The 20277-nt window shown below is 42.0% G+C and overlaps 1 protein-coding gene across 7 annotated transcripts in view; it reads left to right on the top strand.

Moving 5' to 3' along the window:
• The window catches only part of RNF111 (ring finger protein 111), a 289510-nt gene extending 275358 nt beyond the window's left edge, over positions 1–14152 (top strand). For 5 of the 7 annotated variants that reach the window (XM_033920212.1, XM_033920210.1, XM_033920214.1 and 2 more), the window contains 2 exons: positions 11526–11653; positions 13054–14152. In XM_033920212.1, coding sequence (XP_033776103.1) covers positions 11526–11653; positions 13054–13171 — 246 coding nt within the window. In that variant the 3' untranslated portion in view covers positions 13172–14152. The remainder of the gene's footprint in view (positions 1–11525; positions 11654–13053) is intronic. The other 2 variants (XM_033920213.1, XM_033920211.1) reach the window with 1 other exon arrangement.
• The last annotated feature ends 6125 nt before the right edge of the window (positions 14153–20277 follow it).

Raw genomic sequence — 20277 nt, 5'->3', positions numbered from 1 at the left:
ACGGGTGCGCGTTATCTATGTGAAAATACGGTAGTCATCCCCTGCTGCCAGGGGCTGTAGGAACTTCAGTTAATAGAAATTAAGCCCCTCCTACTGTGCATTATCTCCTTGAGCATGCTCCCTGGACACCAGTTTTGTATTCCTACAAGCCAAGCTGTAGGAGTTCTTCTCTTCTGCTCGTGTTTCTTTTCTTAAATTTAGTATATTATTTTACTCTTTTTTTTTTTTTTTTTCTCATGGGTTTGCCCTTGTGCTGTGGAAATACCCTACGGGGACATCTTACAGCGGGAGATCACAGACTTTAGTGTAAAGTCTGCCTCTGGGGGGGTTACCTGGCACTACATTAAGCCCCCTGGACAGACTGCATGTCAAATTGGGGCTCCGGTATCGAGAGCTAGTTTGGCCTAGATTCGTCCGCTAAGGGGTGGAGTGCAGGTTGTGTGGTTCCATGGAGGTACACCCGGGATTGGGACTGGACTGTGTATCTTCCCTGTGCAATCTGGAGGTGTTGGAAGTCACTGACTGGGGTGTCTGGGCAGGTGAGGCAGTTAGAAGACTTGAAATCCAATTTTCCAGCTTCCTGAGGCTTGAGATCTCCCTGCATGCTGTGTTTAGTTTGCCTGCTATTTCTCCCTTACAGCACAGAACACAGTGAGTAGCTGTTTGCCTGCTTGGTTTAGCAGATTGGGGAGGGGCCCTAAAAAGGGGTTTCTGGGTGGTTTCACTGCATGTCCTAACCCTCCCCAATCTCTAAAAATCACAAAATTACCATTTTCCAGGGTTCCTGTGTTTTTCCTGGGCTATTTTAGGGCACAATCGGCACCTGTGGCCGTCATCTTGGAGTTAGCAAGGAGCCTGTGAATTAGTGAATGCTTATAGGCCCTACCCCATGTACTGTATGGGCCTCCTGTGAGACTGGGAACCCATATAGAATACTAAGATCTTTAAGCATATACTTGAGCACAGGGCTTATGTTCCCTGTGCTGATTCTGGCCATTGTTACTAATGCTGACTTTATCCTTTGCATAATTAGCGGGGGGCAGCAGAGGAAATGGATGAGGGGAGGAAGGATCACCTGAATTTTTAAGTGCTAAAATTGAGTTAAACTGAATAAAATTTTTTGGGAAGCACTGCTCTAGAAATAAAGCATTGAGAGCTCTTATGGTGGGCATGTTCTGGAATAATCCCAATTGATGTCTTGCACACTTTTGGAACACAGTTACCACTGCAGCTTTTGGGTTGATTTTGGACTTGTAAGCTTGGGCAATAGAGTAATATCATTCTTTCCCTTCTCTTTCATTACTTCCCAATTTCATTTCCTTCACAGTCCTCAGATACAGAGTTGATCTGTCCTTCTCAATATATAGCTACTGAACAATAAACAGTGAAAACTGTCAGAGTGATGGGACATTTGTCCATGTAGGAGTAACATAAGAAAGATGGCAGGAGGAGAATATAGAGGCAAAAAAATAATTGCATAAAGCACAGGTGTCAAAGTCGGTCCTCGAGGGCCGGAATCCAGTCGGGTTTTCAGGATTTCCCCAATGAATATGCATGAGATCTATGTGCATGCACTGCTTTCAATGCATATTCATTGGAGGAAATCCTGAAAACCCGACTGGATTACGGCCCTCGAGGAGGGACTTTGACACCCCTGGCATAAAGGATCAAGTCCATTAAGTAGCAGCAACCAAAAGTTGTAGTACAGACTCAACATAATAGCTGCACGATGAAAATAGAATCTGACGTTTGAGGGTTCTTTTTCTTTCTATATCTTTCTATCTAAGCTTTGGCTCAAAAACCAAATTAGCTTTTCTGTTATGTCCCTTCCAGATTCCATATGCTAGGTGTTCAGTCCTAACCCACAATCCGGGAGTGGCAGAAATCCAATACTTTTCTGAGCACATGTTCCACCCCCCTTAGCATGAGTGCTAGCAAACATATCCAGTTACAATTTCTGCAAGCAATCTGTGCAGAATTCTCTTGCAGTTGCTCTGCTTTTTTTTTGTTTTTTGCTTAAAGTTTGCTTTCTTGGTGGCTACAGTACCTTGAGACCCCTTCCAGGCAGTCCCCTATCGGAGGAAAGGATGCAGGTCCCACAGTGCTGGACAGCTGCTTAACAGAGAAACTCTGGTGGATCTGTGGGCCCAGCCTGCTATGTACCACCCTTACTTCACTTGGGGTCCCTTCCCCTTTGAGTTTGCTTACCAGTGACCTTGTCACAGGTTTTAAAGCGCAGTCTGTATGCTTCGAAGTGAAACCCACCCGGTTTCAAGGCACAGGCTACCTTTCCATACTCCCGACCATATAGCGAGGATCTGTGGCGGCAGAGGTCATAGTCAGTGTTTGGCCAGCTGGCAGTCTGTAGATCTTCAATTCTGGTCGATTGGAGAAGTTTCTGAGGCAGAAGATCCTTTTCCTCCACTTAGTTGCTGTTTAAACTGCTGACAGGTTGGCACTGCAGAACTGTGAGTAATCTCCATTATTTCCTATGAGAGCTTCGGGGGGTGGCTTGCTAAATGTTTTAATAACTTGTTTTTCAGAGTTTCTGAGGGTATGGTTCAGGTCCCCCACCTCCCCAGACCCCAATTTGCTATTTTTTTTATTTTCAGGTTTGATTTTTGGTGTGAATTCGCTGATGGTGGCCATCTTGGATTTTAAAACAATCTTTTTTTTTTAACTTTTATTTCTTCCTCAAAACCCCTCAATTTGATACAAAATAGTGTGGGATGGACACCCCAGCTCTTAATCTGATGAATGTGTGCAGTGATTGCACTGGATCAGCAACCGTGTAACATATGCCATAGCATGCACGAGGAGGGGTTGGGAGACTCGGAATTCGCCTCCTCCACATACTCTAGGATGGGGAGCCGACCTGGGTTCGTGACTTCGTGAAAAAATATCACCCAGCAGTCCGTCTGACGCAAAATAGCTGCATTCTGAATCTGGGGACTCTTGGTGGTGCGTGTATGCCTCAACAGACTTCTGCCATGGTTGCAGGGTATGACTTTTCACCGGAGTTTATTTGGCTTCTCTGGAAAGCATTTTCTGTGGATTCCGCTCGTTGATGCAGCCGGCAGGTTCATCGGACCCTTCTCAGGTGGCTGAACCTCCTGTTCAGGAACCCTCTCGTCCTGCAACAGCAGATCTCGATTGCACTAGTTGCCATTCTGAAATTATACTTCTGCCCTATCTAGGCACTACTTCTATTTTGGATCTGGCTGATACCCTTGCCAGGACTAGTCAGCTCGACTGCCCTGAGAGTCTGGATTTGGGTCATGGCCCTTCTATACTCAGACTCTAAGCATGGTTCTGTCCATCTTCTCATTGCTGATATTCTGAAAGAGCTTAAATGGATTCACCACCTTCCACTTAGACTTCAGTCATGTGCTGTCTTCCTTTTTTCCATCTCACCCGCAGCTTCTTGAGCTGGTTACGGAATAGTGGGATTCTCCAGAGAGTTCTTTCCAGTCTAAAGATATGTCTAAGCTTTATCCTCTGGCGCCTGATTTTCAGCAGGTTTTTGAACAGCCTAAAGTGGATTCCGCCATAGTGCAGTTTGTCAGGTGCTCAACTCTCCCTAGTGACGGAGTGATGCTTAAGGATTCTCAGGATTGCAAGATGGACATTATGTTGAAAAAGCTTTTTGAAGTGGTGTCTTTAGGTATCTGAGTGATGGTGGTGGCTGTTTCATTTATGGTGGGAGCCTGTCATTCCAGATTGCATGGTGTGTCCTCCATGGATGTATTTGACTATCCTCCACTGGTAATGGATGGTGTGGATTATGTAATGGATGCACTCTATGATCTCAATTGAGTTTTTAGTAAGGTCTCTGCTTATGCAGTATCCACACGCTGAACACTTTGGATCTGTCATTGGGCGGGGGACGTTGCCTCTAAGGCCACTTTAAGCAGACTTCCTTTCAAAGGTCAGCTTCTTTTGGTAAAGGTCTGGATGTCCTCATGACAAGTGTTGCTGAGTGCCGCCCAAAGTCTTTCCCTGTAAACAGGTCTTGTCAGTCAGAGGGGATCGCAAGTAATTTTCGTTCCTCCTGTAGTTTTTGTCAGGGCTCTGCAGGATCTTCCTCCCAGAGATATTCCCCAGGGCTCCCTCCCTCATTATAGCAGTTCAAATTCCAGGCAGCCAATTTAGGTTCCCGAGTAGCAACTGCTAAGAAGACTAATGATGCCAGGAGTCAGGTGGAGGAGCTTCCTCATATCAGAGTTCACCTTTCTCAATTTCATCAGGACTGGATTCGCGTTTTATTGGATCAGTGGATGCTGGACATCATTCAGGAAGGGCACAAGATAGACTTCTTTTGTCTGCCTCTAGATCTGTTTCTCGACTGACAGGCTGGCCAGAAAAGGAGTCCCTGTTATAAAAATTATTATTAAATGGATGGAACTACACCAATAAGCTATATTGCTTTCAAAGAGAGGAGTATAACTTATAAAGAACTATTAATTTGGGGAAAGTTAGCTCGCTTGATTAAAACTTAGCTCATTAAATATCAAGAACTAAGACTCAGAACATTTTATAAGCAAACTGAAAATTTATTTAAGCATTAAAAACCAAACAGGTAGAGTCATAGTTAGATAGGTTCTTTTTGAGCAGAGATAATAGGATTAAACTAGACAAAATTTCTCTAAGGATCAAATTTACTCACAAATGCTGGTTGAAAAGTCTTTAGAAGGCTGCATGGTAGGCCAGAAAGCACATGTGCTGGACGCACATGGTGAAGTTGTAGAGATAGTGATGTTGCAGCATTGTGATCCAGGAAAAACAGACAGAAGTCCGCATGGTATCGATGCTTTATAGATTGGGGGGGGGGTTCCCAAGATGCATCAAAATTCAGGGGCAGTCTCTAGCATCACATCCAATCATAGAGCAGGGTAGTCTTGTCATTGGTGATGTCATCTGATTAGATTGTCTTGCAGACTGTGGGGGCAGGGGTACTTGGTACATCCATGCTTTTGTTTATTTGTCTGAGCTGCATCTGTTTGGCCATGTCTTTGTCCTTTAAAATGGCTCAGTCCTTTTACTGGCACACCCAGTCATGCTTTTGTAATAGGTGCTTTCAGCACAGCACCTGGACAAGGTGGTTGGGGGCTGGGCTCAAAACCTCTTTTTACTCTAAGTAATTTCAAGCAAAGTTAAATGATTTACCTCCAATACTACATATAACAATTGGGAATAAAAGCACACATTCTGCTATGGATGCAATTACTATAATAAACTATATACATAATACTTATTAAAACTTGAAAGAAAGGGAAAAAGGGGGGAGGGGAAAAGAGACTATTTTATGTACGGAGTGTGGTGTATAGTATAAGGAGAGACCATTTTGTGTATGGACTGTGGTCAAAGTGGTATTTGCAGATATCACGCTATATCCCAAGTGCGCATTACTGTGCAACGTTTCTTAGACATCAGAGCGATAGAACCTATTCTAGAACATGAATCAGGCTTAGTCAGATACTCATACTTCATCGTGCCAAAGAAAGGCTTGGAAGACTGTAGACCTAGTCTGAATCTGAAGTCAGTCAATCGCTTCTTCTGGATTCCTCATTTCTGCATGGAAACAGTGTGCAAGGTGGTGCTTTCTCTCCAGGAGAGTTTCTAGCGTCCTTGGACCTCACAGAGGCTTATCTCCAAATTTCAGTCTACCCGTGACATTGCCGTATTCTATGTTTCCATGTTCTACAACAGCATTTCCAGTTCACTACACTGACCTACAGTCTTGCGATGGCACACCACACTTTCACCAAGGTGATGGTAGTTGTGGCAGTCTTTCTCCTTACCTGAACAATTGGTTGATCCGAGCTCCATCTTGTCCGGAGTGCAGAAGTGTGGTGGAGATGGTGGTGTCTCTGTTGCAGGTGTTGGGGTGGATTGTCAACTTCAAAAAGAGCAATTTGATGCCTTCCCTGTTCCTGGAGTATCTGGATCTTATTTTCGACACCAGGGTTGTGTGTTTCTTTCCGAGGCAGAAACTTCAATAGCAGATCAGTTACTGTACCCACTCTCTGGAATGCAGAGCTGAACTTAGATAAATTTAAAGGAGCTTTAAAAAGCTTCTTATTCATCGATGCTTTTTGGCTAATTATGCTACTATTCTTTTCTTATTGAACCCCTTAGTCCTTTTGGTTTTTCCCATATATATAGTTCTCCCCACTATCCTTTTGTTTTATTACACTTATTTTGTGTCTTGTTTATCTTAGTTTATTTCGTCTGTTTAATATTGCTGTTTTTAATTCTGGTTTTATCTCTGTTCTTATCTCTATTTTATTGCTGTAACACACTTAGTATTTTGATAAGCGTTTTATCAAATTTATAATAAACTTGGACTGTCCAGTTCCCAAGGCCTGGCTTTATCTTCAGGATCTGGGATCCATGACTACATCCTTGGAGGCGGTCCTCTGGTCCTGAGCTCACATGCACATATTTACAGGAGTCTCTCCTCTCGGTGGTCTCTGCAGTGTCATTCCCTTCAGATGCTGCTTCTCTGGACAGAGCCAGCTCGCAGCAGCTTGAGCTGGTGGCTTCAGGAGGAGGCTCTCTGCTGGGGAAGGCTTCTTAGGTTATCAGAGTGGATGACTCTTATAATGGATGCCAGCCTGTCGGGTTGGGGTGCTCATTGCAGGGACCGTTACATTCAGGGGCAGTGGACTCCCCATCAGAAACGTTGGTCGATCAGTCGTCTGGAGCTCAGGGCAATTCAGCTGGTGTTACTCACTCTCCAGCCCCTTCTGGAAGGAAAAGCAGTGCGGGTCTTTTCCTACAATGCCACAGCAGTAGTGTATGTAAATCATCAAGGGGGCACAAGAAGCGCTCCTTTGGGCCAGGAAGCTCAGATGCTGTTCCACTGAGCAGAAGTGCATCTTCTGTCTCTCAGCTGCCCATATGGGCGGAGTTGACGACGTTTAGGCAGACTTCCTCAGCCGACAGATCCTGGACCTGGAAGAATGGTCCCTTTCGCAGAAGACGTTCCGTCTGATTATGCAGTGCTGTGGTCAGCCCCAGATGGACTTGATAGCTTCAGCAGAGAACTCGAAAGCCGGGCACTTTTTCAGTTGACAAACACAGCACATAATCCTAGGACTGGACAACTTGGTTCAGCCCTGGCTGCTTCATGAGCTTTAGTATGTGTTCCCTCCGTGGTCTCTGGACGGTCGGGTCATCCACCGGATAGTGACACATCCTGGCCTGGTAATTCTAGTGGCTCCAGATTGTCCTAATCGCCCTTGGTATGCGGATCTCGGCCAGCTTCAGCAAGATGAGAAGCTCCAGCTACCTCTTCATCGCTTCCTTCTCAGTCAGGGGCCAGTGCCCATGTAGAACCCACGGTGCTTTGGTCTTAAAGGCTTGTTGAGTGCTCAGCCTTGATGAAGTGCAGTTATTTGGATGTAGTTATCGCCACTCTTTTGCACTCAAAGAAACCCTCTACTATGGCTTTCCAGCAGTAGTGTGTTAAGGATCAGATGGAACCTTAGCGGACTCACATTTCATTGAGCCTGGCTTTACTTCAGGAGGGCTTAGACCAGGGGTGTCCAACCCGCGGCCCAACAAAGAGTTTTGTGCGGCCCAGTTTCTCCTTCCCTCCCTTCTGTGCCTCCCTCCGGTGGGTAGTTTTCTGGCAGGCTCCCTTGAGGCACTTGTCCGTGGGCGGCATTGGCTCCTGGCGCACGATTCCTAGCTGTGTCAGAAGCATTCCCTCTGACATCACGATGGGAATCGCGCGTGATGAGCCGATGCCACCCACGGACAATTGCCTCAAGGGAGCCGCCAGAAAATTACCCACCGGAAAGTTAACAAAACAACCGCTCCAGCTCCCTTCAGGCAGACGCGCCACTTCCAATTTTGTAGTTGCACTATTGTGCATGCTCTGTGCTGGCGTTTTCTAGAAGAAAAAAAAAAGCGTAGATTTTTTTTTTGGGGGGGGTTTCTGTTCAGAGAAGGATTATAGTACGCTAGAATGACGGTTGGAGGTTAACTTCTGTAAAATGAGATTTTATTTTATTTTACCTCCATCTCTCTTGTGCTTAAGATTGTGTGTTTACTACAGGTGGTGGATTTAGGAAGTAAACAGGAGAGTCTGGTAGGTTAGTGATTAGTTTCCACACAGCACATGGGGAATCCGTCTTTTATCCAGATCCATATTCAGATTTCCAACAGCCATAAAATAAATATTTCTAACACAGCCACGGATTGCGTGAGTAGCCAGCCACCACCGCCCGCAGCTTTCACAAGAAAAACAATTGCAGCATGGGAGCCGGCCAGAAGGGAGGGATAAGGTTGTTTTGGGATGCCAGAGGGAGGGAGCACAAACGGACAAATGATGGAGGGAGGGCGCATGAGCCATATGATTGAAGAATGGAGGGAGGGAGGGGGAAGGAACAGTAAGGGAAATTGGGTGTCTGAGAGAGGGAAAGAGATGGTGCACATGGAGAGATGAAGAAAGAGGAGAATTGTTGGGCAGAGAACGGAGGGAGGGGGAGAGAGAGAATTATTGGACATGGTGGTGGGAGAAGAGTGAGGTAGAGATGCATGGGTGCAGAGAGGAGGGGGAGAACATGCTGGGCCATGGAAGCCTCCTGGACTGTTTTTTTTGTTTGTTTTTTTAGAGGGGGAGGGTATTAAAAGAAGTGCTAGATTGGGTGTGGGGGGGGAGAGCTTATGGGGCCAGAAACAGAGGACAGAGAGAGAGATGGTGGGCAATGGTCTGAAGGGAGAGAAGTTGGACCTGGGGAGGTGTGGAGGAAGAGGGAAAGAGAAACTTGAAGGGAGAAATGGTAGACCTGGGGGAGGGAGGCAGGCAGGGGGAGAGAGGGGGTGGGGGCATTTAGGAAGAGAAAGGGAGAGAAGTTGGATCTGGGGTTGGAAGGGAGGTAGGGAGAAATGTTAGGCCTGTGGATGGAAGGCAGAGAGATGCAGCAACTCTCTTTTTCCCTCCATTTCATTGTTCAACATTAAGGGGGGAGGGAAGAAGAAAAACAGAAAAGAGAGGGAACAAAATGTTGGACCATGGGTATAGAGGAGGAGAGATGGACCCATGGGAGGGAGGGCAGGAGGGAAGAGAGCTGAGATAAGAAAGGGGATGGAAAGAAAGTGACAGGGAGTTATAGCCTGACCAATGGAGAGAGGGAGGAGGATTCTGAAAGTGGTGAGCCATGTGAGTGAGAGAGCAGTGAGTACAATAGTAGAAATGTGGTAATAGGGAGTAGATAGCAGGAAATAGGAGGCTGGGAAATGGGAGAGCCTAGGGACTGAGAGAAGATGGAGAATTGAGAGGTAGCTGAACATTTAAAAAGAAGGGTGAGAAAGAAGGCAAGATTTGAGTGGACAGAAGCAAAAAAGAAAAGCAAAAGTTAAGAAAGCTGAAAGGGAAAAATCAATACGTTGGAGACAAGCATAAAGAGGAAATGGAACAAGAGAGGAGAAAAAAATGAACAGCAGACACTGGAAACAGAATTAGTTGAATATGGACAAAAAGCAGAAAGAGAAATTGGGACCAAGATGATGGAAAAACAAAATATCCAGACAACAAGGTAGAAAAAATAGTTTTATTTTGAATTTATTAACTGGAATATGTTAGCTTTGGGATATGTGCATCACAATTATTTTTGTATTCAGTGGCGTAGTCATATACAGCTGATTTAGGGGAGGGACTGGAGCCCAAAATTTCTCCCCACCTGCGTGCAATTTACAAATACTTGAGCTGTTGGGGATTCCCAAGCCCTGCCACCTGAAGACATCTTTCTCCAGTCTGGAAACCCCAAATCGCCAAGCTTTGCAGCCAATGGCAATATCCTCAAGCTGCCACTGCTTTCATGCATACATGAAAGCCAAGGTGGTGGGAGAGACAGGGAGGAGGGAAGGCAGCAGCTCTGCAGTATTGCAGCCAGCTGCAGAACTTGGGAAGTTGGAGGAGAGGAGGTGGCCGTCAGTTGGCGAGGCTTGGAGATTCCTACTAGCTACAGCAGGGGGAGATGTTCATTTTGAGGGAGCATAAGCTGAAAGTGGGAAGCACTAATATTTACCCTGACTGAACGATCCTCCACGTGCGCCGCTGACAACTGATGCAGCATCCCCGCTCTGATGAGGCTCACCTCTGAAGAAGCTCACCATAGATGTAATAGAAGTGAATGGGAAATCCAGGAGTGCGCATCCCTGCTCATCAGAGTGGGGATACGGAAGCCTGTGGCTGCTCCCACTGTCAGCGGTGCAGAGGATCACTCAGTCAGGGTAAGCATTACTGCTTTTTTGAGTTCCTCTCCACAGTGTCCCTTTAATGAAGGTTTATTATTAGATACGTGCATCTTCTATATTAGTGATTGCAAATTTGGGACCTGCTCAGCCTTTTTTTTTTTTTTTTTGGCTCATCAGTTAGTGTTTGTGCGGCCCCAGAAAAAATTTTTTCATCCAATGCGGCCTAGGGAAGCCAAAAGGTTGGACACCCCTAGTATAGAACCATTAAAGCAAAATTGGTTTTAAATCATGTTTCCAGAGTGTGAAGTTTTAATTTAGATATAAAACTTGAAAATTACCATGTATACAGAACTATTGAGAAACATTAGCTAGAGATGAGAGAAGTACTGATTGCAGATAGCATGTCTATAGCAAGGTATATAATGAGAAAAAAATAAAATACATAGGAAAACTTTTAATTCATGCATGCATGATAAGGTGCTAGATGAACTAAAAAGGTTTCCCTCATATGGGGACCATTTTATAACAGGATATCTGTTTCAAAAAATGCACTTTTTTTATATCTTCTTTATAAAGGCAATATATGCATGTATGTGCCTTCTTTAAAATGGGTTTCTAGAATAAGCCTCCATTACACCAGCTCCAAGGCATATGCCAAGATGTTCATTTACATTGTATTGGTACATGTGTACCTGCCACAACTCTGCCCAGATGCTAGTCCTAGGAGCACCTACATGTGGCACACATAAGTACGCTTGTATACAACCTTGTGATTTTATATGTTGTATGTGTAAAACATGCAAAATACATGAAAAATGCTTTATAATGCCAAGCCCCTTTGTGTCTATGGCCCAGGTGTTGGAAGCATTTCTCTTCATAATGTTCAATACTGGGATGAGACAGACAAAAACAAAAGAAAAGAATCATCTGCAAAAAAAACCAAACGCAGGTGACGTCAGCAAATCAAATGGAATAGGAACACTTTTTATATCTTGTGCTATCTAATATAACTTGTGATATCTAATAGTGTTCCTATTCCATTTGACTGGCTGATGTCTCCTATGCTGCTGTTTTGTGTTTTATTGGCATGATATTTTTACAACTGTATCCTTTTTCTTTTTTGAGTTGTACTGGCATGAACCAGTTTAGCTCTGATGTCTTGAGGAAGAGTATGGTTGAAATAAATATAAGTTGATACTTTTGTGCACTTTGGAAATTTGGTATTTAACCAAAATTTTCTTAAATGTTAAAAACTAAACTGATAATTTGCATGAGAATTTTTTACCCAGTTTGTCAATATCATCTCTACTAATAAGGTATCAACTGATTGGTTCTCACAGAGGAAATTGCACGGCAAGCAAGAAGGAGAGGAAGGAACAGAGGAAGACACAGAGGAAAAATGTACTATCTGTCTGTCTATATTAGAGGAAGGTGAAGATGTCAGGTAATATCGTTTGAAAAATAAAAATCCTTAAGTTTTCTGTTTTCATCTCAGCGGTTGTTTCTGAAATTGAAGGAAAAGCTAAAATGAGCATATTTGTTTGCCAGTTCATAAGGGAATACATGATTTCCCAGTTTTAAGTATATAGGACTTGCTGCAGACTAGCAGTAATTATTTACACTATGATATTAAATGAACAAATGCTGTGTGGCTTTTTCCATATGTAAATTACTGCTTATGAAAAGTGTAAATTTAAATATGTTTGTTTATTAAAATTTGATTTACAGCAGATGCTTAAAACAGTTCTCAGTAGTTTACAATAAAATCATCAAACAGGAAAAGAACACCATAAAAACAAATAGGACAGACCTAATTCACACATACATACACACATTAAAAAACCACATAAGTTGGGTCATTATATCAGCTTTCTTCAGTCATTACTTTTGCTTTATGTTCAAGTTTCTAAAACAATTTCTTGTTTAAATTTTTGTCTACTTTGGTAAGCAAAATCAGAATACTTAGCATGATATTTTGTTAGATTTTGGATGATGGAAAAGAGAAAACAAAGAACAATGGGGTCCATTTACTAAACTGAAAGTGCTATTGTGTGCTTACTGTATGTTAAGCTTACCGTGGGATGTGCACTGCCATCCTGCGGTAAATTTGCCTGTGTGCATACACCATACATTAAAAATATTTTCCTTAATTTTCTCCAAGGTGGCATGTTTTGGGGATGGAGAGTGGGCATGACAGTGCTAATCAGATCGTGAGACATTGCCACATGCTTAATGTGGGGTTAGCACATGGGCCCTTACTGCCTATGAAATAAGTATCGGTAGGGGCTCATGTGGTAACTTTTTTTAATGGCCATATGCCAATGGCAAAATTAGTTTGTGCAATAAATCATAATAATTGTCTTACCACTTGGTCCAAAATTGCTAAATATTAGAAAAATCACCCACCATGGAATTGTGCTTTTGAGATGACTATTTTATTCAATTATTTAGGAATTTATATATATTATTCAAATATAAATGTTTATATATATAATTTTAAATTAGTATGTGGTCATTAAGTGGGGAAAATAGAAGTCAGTCACTTTCTGATCACGGCACAAGTAGCCTTAGCGCATGGGAAATGCATAAGCAGCATGCTAAGGCCACTTTTGTCATGGCTTTAGTAAAAGGACCCTAATGTGTTGAAGTTTTCATTTTGAGGATTAGTAAGGGCAGCAATTTTGTATTTTGAAAATAAATCCATTGGAATACTATTGTGGCATCCAGATATCCTAATCCTCCTTGCTGTTTTCTGTGTCTAAGCTGCTTCATGTGCACAGAAAGCAAAGTTAAAGGATTCCATGTAATAACCTGATTTATTTATTTTTTCTTTTGCTGTGACAGGCGCCTTCCGTGTATGCATCTTTTTCATCAAGTGTGTGTAGATCAATGGTTGATCACTAACAAGAAATGCCCCATTTGCAGAGTGGACATTGAGGCTCAGCTGCCTACTGAAAGTTGACAGGATTTTCCTGAACTCTTGGGCCCTTCTACCCTTGCTCATCCTGGTACTGCAGCCAACCAAAGATGGCATGACTTACCTGTGCAGATTTGAAAGCATTGAATTCTAGAGTCCTTGCTCTGCCATATAGTATAACTAATGCTGTAGACTTACAGTTTGTACACAGTTGCGTTTAATGTATTTATAAAACTTTTTTAGGTTTTACATTTTCTTTTAATCCATTTTAGTGTTGTTCTGTTTTTGCATGGTTCTTATATTGCATTTCTTTGCACATACTATGGGCTTTGTGAACCCCCCCAAAACTTGCAGGCAAGATTAGCTGCTCTATAAAGTAGATGTGTGTTTTGTTTTATTTTTTGTAGTATCAAGCTTTATGGGACTGATTTCATCTAGTACTAACCTTAATTTAATCAATCATGTATTTTAGTTTTAATGTATAAAGATAAACTAGAAAAGGATAATGTGTATCAAGACATTCCTTAATTAGGAAAAGCCTGGCTGCTGTATAATATCAGTTCTGAATTAATAAAAAAATAAAACTTTTTAATACTGGGAACAGAATACATGCTCTATTTAGTCCAATAACACAAAATACATACCACTGTAATTTTTTGCCATCATGTCTTTAGGTTTTATGTTTTCCATGTCTATACAATAAAATGCATTTGAATGTCCATATTAAGCATTTAGACTATTGTTCACAGATTATTTCCCTTACATTGTCTAGAAAAATTCATATACTTTAAATTTTTGCTGCTGTGAAATGGCTAACAAACACTAGTTATTGTTATCAACTAGCTAGATTGCAGATCTCTGCTAGCCGAGTTATCTGCTTATATTGGTATTGTGAAAGTATTCCGTCAAGAGGTAGACTTGACGCTATAATGGCAGGTAACCATGCATTCCTAGAAGTCTAAAGGTCCCAGGATTTTCTTTCCAAGGGATTATTAGTTTTTAGTTTAATAAATTTAGCTAAATCCATTTTGTGTGTTATGTTCTATTTTTTGTTGGTAACATGAACTTCTGAATATTGCTCTACAAGAAACACAAGACCTCTACTGTATACTTTGTTTTTGATTTGGGCACACTTATAAATTTTCACATTGACATGCCTAATACAGTCCATTAGTTGATTGCAAATATAAGTGTAAGTAATGTTTCTCGGGCTCTCATTGGACACGCAGCATTTAAAGTATTGCAGCTATTCCAGCAATTGTCATTCTTAAAATATTTCTATTAGAATGTGAGAAATCATTTAAATGTGTCATAGGGGCTTTGTGAACATTCACTTCTCTCACAGCTGAGCTGAATTTGTTTTATAGAAACAGGATTATTTTAGGTAGTTTTGCATTAATGTCTTCCAAAGTCATTAATTTCATTAGAATATATGAATAATAGCACTAATCAAAATTGTCATTATTAATATTAACTGTTGATCTTATCTAATTCTGTCTATAATTACTTTGAGGTGGGAGAAGGCTACCTCCATTTCTGAGCTGTGAGGGTTTAGATAGATGACCACATTTAAGTATTTAAAGTTAGTATATTGAAGGAGAGCTCGCCCTCTCTTTAACTGGTTTATGCAATGAACAAGATGACAAAAATATTGACTGCTCCTACAGTAATGAAATGGAATCCTGGCTAGCCTTGTGGAACCTGGTGACAATTTGTTCATGAATGCTTGTTTGGGATATTAACTGTGGGCCATCTAAAATGTAGCAGCTTTAAGAAAAATTAGGTTATTACTGCAATAATTTTTCTTATAAATAGGTGTCAATCTGGACAAGTGGGTAGTGAATCCAAACCTGCACATTTTGCAGAAAGTATTAATCACCATTTTCAATGCCTTCTTCCTCAGTGGAATGTGCTGCTCCCTTCAGTTTATACCAAAGCAGGCAAAAGTCCTCATAACAGAATATAAGAAGGAGTATGGAGATTCTCCCCTATAAAATGTGTTCTGCTCTGTAAGAATTAAAACTAAACGCAATATATGAACAATGTCAACCAATAAAAAACAGTGTAAAACAACCATAAGTTTAATATTTATGAGGTTCATACCTTCCCCAACGTGTGACTTGTTTGCATCTCTTATTTGGATTTAAAAAAAAATTTATAATTACCTAAACTCTTGTATCCCTTAAATCTGACTGGCCTGAAAAATTTCAGACTAGAAACTCATTTTTGTTTGAGTCAAGTTGTATGAAGTATAGGGTGGGGTTCTAGAATGACACACCTATTTACAAGAAAGATGATTATCGAGGTAAGAATATAATTTTTATTTCTAGTGCAATAGGCGTGTCATTCTGGACAAATGAGATGTACCAGAGCAGTGTTCTTCAACCTTTTTACACCTATGGACCAGTGGAAATAAAAGAATTATTTTGTGGACCGGCAAACTACTAAGACTGAAATTTAAAAAAACATTTTTGCCCCGTTTCCACGAGTTCGGTCCCCACAAACCATCTGATCCCATCTGCACAAGCCTCAGTTATGATTTTATATTGAACATATTTTATTAAAGTATAAAAAGAAACAATATTCTGTACAATTGTCATTTTATAAATACAAATATACAGAGCAAGGACCAACAAAACCCCTGTCTCCCCTCTACTATCAAGAAAACTGAACAAGTCAAATTATTACAGAATGCTACACAGAAATATCATGCTAACAGAATACTGCTGTCACACATGACAGGGGAGTGCTGGAAGCTAAAGAAGCACTGCCTGGGCTTTGCAGTCCCCAGTTATGTCTCTAGCAGGATATATAGTTAAAATCTGATATATTCTAATGACAAAATAGAAATAAAATTTTTTTTTCTACCTTTATTATCTGCCCAGTTTGTTCTGCTTTCTTCTGTCTTTTCTTAAATTTCTTTCCAAGGTCTTCAATCTATCTGCCACTTCTGTCTCTTCCTGTCTTCTACCTATTATTCCAATATCCAGAACCTCCTTTTTCTTCTTATTGCATCCACCCTGTGTCCAGCATCTCCCACCTACTCAGGTCTGCTTTTTTTCCTTCACCCTACAACCTCCATGTCCAGCATCTTCCTGTGTTCTTTTTTTCTTCCCGTTCCTGAGTCATCCAGCCAAACCCACCATCTTTCCCCATCCCAGTGCCTCCCCTCTTTTCCCCATCTTAATCCAGCAGATACCTTCCATCACCCTACTCCCTCCATTCCTTATTCAGCATCTTCTCCTTGTCTCCCTATTCCCCCTTCATAATGTCCAGCATATCCCCTCTGTCTCCCTACTCCCCATACCCATGTCCAATATCTGACTTCATACTCCATCCTCATGTTAGCATTTTCCATGTCTCTCTGCCCCCTGCAAGGTCCAGCATCTATCTTTGTGTCCCTATTCTTCCAATTCCCACCTAGTTCCAATAACTATCCTCCCCCAAGGGGATCCACCATCTTCCTTCTGTCACACCAATCCCCCCTCCTGGGTCTACCATCCCCTTCCAACAACACCTATATCACATTTTTCCCTCTCCTCATAATCCAGCATCTCTTATTTCCTCCCTTGGCTGCTAGCCCCGATCCACTCTTCCAGGACTCGATTGCTATTAGCCCTGCCTTCGACCCCGGTCCTGCTAAACTTGGCAGCAACAACAAAGCAAAACCTACCCTACCTTCAATTATGGTCCTGCTAAATCAGACGGCTAGAATGAAGACAGAAGCCGCGAGACCTTTCCTCTTGCCTGAATTGCTATTCGCTACAAGCTCTGCCGGTCTCAATCCTGCCCCTCAAAAACAGGAAGTCACTTCAGAAGGGGGCGGGATCAAGATCGGCAGAGCCTATAGCGATGCAGGCAAGAGCAAAAGTCCCGCGGCTTCTGTCTTTCTTTTTGACGTCCGTTTGTAGCAGTACCGCAGCTGATCTTAACGCCGGCCCTGGAAGGGAAAGGGGAAGAGATGCCCGACAGGAAATTTAATTCGTAGATCTCGCCGGCCCTGCGCAGACCGGCAGAAATTTTCTGCAGACCGGCGGTTGAAGAACTGTGTACTAGAGCAGTCCTTGGAGCCTGGGTGGGATTGATGAGCTTGCCTTAAACATTGAAGTCCCAAAGGTTGCATCTGTTCTCACTGCTACTTCTATACTTCAGAGCTTTGTAAAAAGTATGCTATATCTGGATGAGAGGCCAGGAAACATTCACTTGGGCCCTGAAACATGAGATACCTACCACTCATACTTTGAGAGAACTGACTTCTAGCCCCTTTTTGAGTTCCACTTGGAGAAAATACTAGCACAAACTGAGATTGGAGCTTGCGGCAGTTCCACCTTGTCTTTAATACACCAGTGTTGAAACATTTCCCAGGCCTTAGCATAGGCTGAAACTGTAGTTGGCTTTTTGGCTCTAAGGAGAGGAGCAATAATTACCTTCTGAATATCCCCCTGCGTTCTAACTGTATGTGCTCAAAAGCCATACCATATGACCAAAATGGTCACTCTTCTAGGGCAACTGGTTCTTGAGTCAGTAGCTCTAGATGTACTGTGACTCTGGAGACACATGTCCATCTGTAAATGGAACAGATTTGTGTACCAAAGCCACCACAGCCAATCTGGAGACTACCAAGACTTACCACCCCTGGATGGTTTGCAATCCTATGGATTACTCAGCCACTGGGGAAATGCATATAAGAGTTCCCTTTCTGGCTGCGATTGAACTAAGGCACCCAATCTGGCACTTCCAGACTTGTATCTGCAGCTGTAAAAATGATCCACATTTTGTTTGCTGCCATGACCATCAAATCAAATGTTGGATGACCCCAGCATCGCTCAATACTTTGGAAGGCCTCTAGAGGACAACAACCATTCTCTTGGATGTAGAACCTGCTAAGAAAATCTGCTTGCACGTTGTTGACTCCTGCTACAGTTGCTGTCTATCGCTTGCAGGCGGGCCTCTGCCCATTTGAATAACAATTAGACCTCTAGAAGCAGCAGAGCACTCTTGGTGCCTCCTTGTTTATTGACCTAAGCCACCGCTGTTAGCATTTGTTTGAGAATCTGACTATCTTGCCTTCCAAGGATTTCTCCAACTTCTGTAGTGTTAGCCATATGGCCTGTAGCTCCAGTCTATTGATGAACCAAGGCCTCTGAGTCGGCGTCCATCACCCTTGAACTGGGTGATCATTGAAATTGGCCTCCCCAGCCATACAGACTGTCGTCCATGAATTTCCCATGAGTCCAGCCGAAAGGGGCATGTCCGTCAATTGTGATTACGGTCAAAGCAACCATCACGTGCTTGTCTGCTTCCGCTGTCCAAGCAGTGGCAGCTGGATCCAATCCTTTTGAGGAGACCAAGAGTCCTGCAGTAGATGCATGTGTGCCTTCGCCCAAGGTACCACTTCTGTGATCACTGTCATGGATCCTAGAACATGAGAGAGTGCCATGCCATAGCGGACTTGCCACGGCCAGGTTGCCTGCTACTGTGTTCCCCCAAAAATAAGACCTACCTTGATTTTTAAAGATAGTCCTAATATAAGCCCTACCCCAAAAATAAGCCCTAGTTGATTGACCCCCGAAGCCTCCCCAATTCCATCCCTGATACTAGTGCTGCCTGATTTGCCAATCATCTCTGCCTCTCTTCCACCCCAATTCTTCCTCTTTCCTTTCATCTCACCCATCCCCTTGTGTAGCATCTCCGAGGCCTCCAAAAAGAGCAGCCGTGCCTCTGAATGGGCCTTCCCTCTACAGTGTCTTTCTATCCTGCCCTCCCATCCCTCTATGCAGTTGAACCCCACCAACCCACTGTGAGCCTGACTTACCTCCAACTCTGAAGCCTCTAAAACAGCAGCAGCAGCAGCTCTGAACGGGCTGCTTTGCGACCCTTTCCTGCTGGGTCCTTTTCTCTACTTTGGAGTATTTGCCCAAGCCCTATTCTTCAGGTCGGTATGGACTTTATGGCTAGAATGTTTCCACAGCCTTTGAACTGTAGCAAGAACTTTGTTCACTTTTTCCAGCCTGCTTGCCAGGGAGCTTACAAACAAGTCTGGGCCATGAAGAATTGTTTTCCAATATGGTTTGTTTTTTTTAAGTTTTTATAGTGAAGATTTTCCTGATGCAGAGCAGATGCTCAAAGGAACGATGAAAGCAAGAAGACCCAAATTTCCACAGGATAAGAACAAATCCAAACAAACTAGACTGTGGAAACTCAATGTTATCGGACCTTGGTTTGTAATTTATTCAAAGTATTTTTAGCAACAACAATAAAAGCACAAAAAAACTATCCACATTAAGCATAATGTGGCTAGAGTTTTTATTGTGTTTTTTCACTTTTATTGTTGTTGCTAAGAATACTTAGAACAGGTGCTCAAAACATGATCATGTTGGCATTTTTGAAATTTTTTATATTTTTGCTATATTATCTTTCTTGTTATATCAGAGTGGATTCTGTACATGCTTTTTTTAATGTATGGACTGTTGATTATTGGATAACTGAATACCTGCTTCAAGAATGATAGTTTCAAAAGTTTCAAAGTTTATTAATTTTCTTGATTAATCGCTTTATCAAATTCAAAGCGATGTACATAATAATTAATTAAAAGAAAACATACAATACATACAATACAGACTTTAAATACTTACAATGGATAATATAAACTACAATACATAGGGAAAGAGGGGTTTAAGAAATACATTTGTTAAATAAAAGAAATACATAGGAAAAAACAAAAGGGGAAACATTAAAACGATTTGTATAAAATATTGGAATTATTGATTTGATATGGTTAAGTTAAGTATTAAAAGCATCATTGAATAAAAATGTTTTTAATTGTATTTTAAATTTTACCAGGTCTTGTTCATTACGTAAAAAAATTGGAAGAGCATTCCAGGTTTGTGGGGGCTGTTACAGAAAAAATAAATTGTCGTCTTGTGTTTATATATTTTAATGAAGGAACTGTAAGTAAATTTTGATCAATAGATCTTAATGTTCTAGTTGGTTGGTACGGTATTAACAATTTATAAATGAAAGCAGGTGTCTTATATAGTAATGTCTTGAACGTGGAGTAGACAATAGTTTATACGATATTCGGTGAATGACAGGAAGCCAATGAGCGTTTTTTAGCAGAGGGGTAACATGATCGAATTTTTTAGATTTAG

The sequence above is a fragment of the Geotrypetes seraphini genome, chromosome 14 (genome assembly GCF_902459505.1).
Source record: "Geotrypetes seraphini chromosome 14, aGeoSer1.1, whole genome shotgun sequence".
Taxonomy (NCBI): Eukaryota; Metazoa; Chordata; class Amphibia; order Gymnophiona; family Dermophiidae; genus Geotrypetes; species Geotrypetes seraphini.
The sequence above is the reverse complement of the archived record's forward strand: the minus strand, read 5'-3'. Positions and strand labels throughout refer to the sequence as shown.